This window comes from Stigmatopora argus, chromosome 5 (genome assembly GCF_051989625.1).
Source record: "Stigmatopora argus isolate UIUO_Sarg chromosome 5, RoL_Sarg_1.0, whole genome shotgun sequence".
Taxonomy (NCBI): Eukaryota; Metazoa; Chordata; class Actinopteri; order Syngnathiformes; family Syngnathidae; genus Stigmatopora; species Stigmatopora argus.
Genome location: NC_135391.1, coordinates 1,458,575 through 1,461,570, shown reverse-complemented (window position 1 = coordinate 1,461,570; position 2,996 = coordinate 1,458,575). Strand labels below are relative to the sequence as shown.

General features: G+C 40.3%; 1 protein-coding gene across 8 annotated transcripts in view; it reads left to right on the top strand.

Moving 5' to 3' along the window:
* Positions 1–2,996, top strand: part of LOC144074603 (uncharacterized) — a 43,020-nt gene that overhangs the window by 8,185 nt on the left and 31,839 nt on the right. For 7 of the 8 annotated variants that reach the window (XM_077601118.1, XM_077601116.1, XM_077601117.1 and 4 more), the window contains exon 2: positions 1,863–2,114. In XM_077601118.1, the coding sequence (XP_077457244.1) occupies positions 1,863–2,114 (252 nt within the window). The remainder of the gene's footprint in view (positions 1–1,862; positions 2,115–2,996) is intronic. The other variant, XM_077601113.1, reaches the window with a different exon arrangement.

The window sequence follows — 2,996 nt, the reverse complement described above, 5'->3', positions numbered from 1 at the left end:
GCTAGTTCTTCTCATCGTGCTATTGCTAGCTTGCCCTCTCCTTTGTTTTGTCTTCTACCCTTCCTGACTTATTCCGTCATTTTTTGCTAGCTGTCCTTGTGTTTTTACTTGAACATCATAACCATCCCCTGCCTTCCATTCCAGTCAACCTGCCTGTGATATAAAGCCAATACAGTGGTACCTCGAGATACGAGCTTAATTGGTTCCGGGACTGAGCTCGTATGTCGATTTACTCGTAACTCAAACGAACGTTTCCCATAGAAATCAACTCAAAACAAATTCATTCGTTCCAACCCTCTGAAAATTAATTCTGATTTAGTTTGACATTTTGATACCTTTCTTCTCCCGGGTTGCCTCTATTAGCCCCGCCTCCACCCTGACTTTCAGATGCAACCTGTCCAGGGTTGTTTGCTTTTGTCTTCCCTTCAAAATATTCCCAAAATAATGCACACAAATGTCCTCACGATAGGATAACGCACGACCACTTGCCAACCAGAAGTAGTATATGCTCCTCTCGTATTAGCGATCGCTCCGGCATTCGTACTGACTAACGGAAAAAATACTGAAAAAATGCAACGTCTTGAAAAAGAGAGGGTCGTCTTATATTCAGGCCAATGAAGTACTTTGGCAAGATAACAAAATGTCCATGTAGACGACGTGTTTGAAAATGGCGAATAGCACTTTGGAAGCTAACACACGGTTGGGATCTTTTTATTTGCGAGGTGTGTGTCATTCACCCCGTTGTGCACCTCCTTTAACCACACGCTCACTCGCAGCCAATTTCTTATATGAATCAATGGCGAGATTCACGACGACGCGGTGGCCCAGACGGAAATAAAAAGGAGGGGCGGGCGGAAGAGGCTGTTTGGAACGCGGCCAACGCCAAAGTAAATCAGCGCCACTTTCCTCGTTAGCCGTGGGCCTGCCGGATGGACGGACGTCTGCCGGCTTTCACCTCTAAAGCTTCACTCGCAACATTCAAATATTGTGGCCCAATCTGGGAGACGTGGCTATTTCCTGGGTATCCTCCCAAATAAATTCAACAAACCATCACAAACGCCACTCTAATTAGACAAATCAGTGACGTAGCAACATTGATTTTCAAGCTATTTTTCCCCTAATTGGATTTTTTCGACTTAATGCGTTGATTTTTGTAGCCCTAATTTATACACGCACACACAGTCTTCCCTCGATTATTGTGACTTCACTTATCGCGGAATAATTTATTTGAGATTTTTTTTCTGCTGCTAATTATTAATAAATAATTATTTTTTCCCTTATCGGACTTTGCGACTTTATTAGTTCATTTTTTGCATCCCTAATTTATACACACACCCGTACTACACACATACGACATACAGTCTTCCCTCGATTATCATAACTTCACTTTTTTGTGATTTTTTTTCTGCTGTTAATTGTTAATACATAAATTTTAATTATTATTATTATTTTTTAGTTCCTGAAAATGTGAAAACCAACACTGAAAATTGCAAGCAGAAGCCACTCTGCTGTCTTCTGCTTGCTACTACGACTTAGCACTGAAGAAAAAAATATTATTATTTATAAATTTTTTAATAAAGTTCATAAAAATGTGAAAATCCCCACTGAAACTCATAAGCGGAAGCCACTATTGCTACTAGGATTCAGCACTGAAAAAAAATAAAATGGGGTGACCCTACTTTGCAATTTTTCAATGATCACGGCCATGTTGGGTCTTCATTAACTGCGATATTTGAGGGATTACTGTACTACAAGCCTTAATAGAAACGTATCCATCCTCCTAGCCTATCTCCCTGATTTGAAAAACAAATATAATTATTGAAGATGATACTAAACAATCATGATTTATGTCCACTCTCCAGCAGCAGCCGCTTGGATTTTTCGGACAATATTAGCCAGAGCAGCTCCCAGCTCAGCCTGGAACCCGAGTCGGGCCCCCCGCCGGAGTTGAGACCCCACCCCCATCTCCGGGACAAGGAAGCGCCAACGCCGGACCAAGTGGAGGTTGAAAAACCTACACCAGAAACGGAGAAGCAGAGGGACTCCATCACCCCGCTACCCAAAAATGTCCAAATATGGGACGGTGGCCAAAACAAGACGAGGAGTGAGAACAGGTATGATTAGCATAATTAGCAATGATTCTAAATTGAAGAAAAACAGGTGATGACATGATAGGTTAAGAAGGTCGAAGGTCACCAAGGTCAGAATAGGAATTTCCTGATAACACAGAGAACAAATAAAGGGATTATTACTATCATTGTTATTCCTATTATTATGATATACGTGCAGGATATCTTTATAAAATGAATGGATAAGGGGATCAAACTTTGGGGTTGTGGGGTCAAAGGTCACATAGGTCAGAATAGGAAATTCCTGATCACTTAAAGAATAAATAGATTATAACCTGCTATCATTGTTGTTAGGATTATGATGATATACTTGCAGGATATGATGGGATATGAGGTGATAAAATTTTGGGGTCACGAGGCCAAAGGTCGCATAGGTCAGAATAGGAATTCCGCAATCATTCAAAGAACGAATGAACTGTCAAACATCACCAAAGAGCTGATTCAGTGTTGCTTTCATGAGGTCAAAAGTCATACGAAAACTTGTTACACGCAAAAAAAGGGAGTGCTAGTCAGTGCAGAATGGCGGAGCTTGCTTGCTAATACAAGAGGATTATATACTAAGTGGTCGTGCGTTATTCTATTGTGCGAAATCCGTCTAATTTTAGTACAATTAAACACATTTTGGTACTATTAAACCACTAATTATTTGTTACTTTGTTAATAGATGGCGAATTAGAACAAAATCTAAATGTTTTTTCCAATCCAATATCCTGTTTTGGGTGTTTTTTCAGAGGATGGGAACCAATACATTTATTTTTAGTTCATTTCTATGGCAAACGTTGATTTGAGTTACGAGTAAATCAACATACGAGCTCAGTCCCGGAACGCATTAAGCTCGTATCTCGAGGTACCACTGTATTGGCAAAA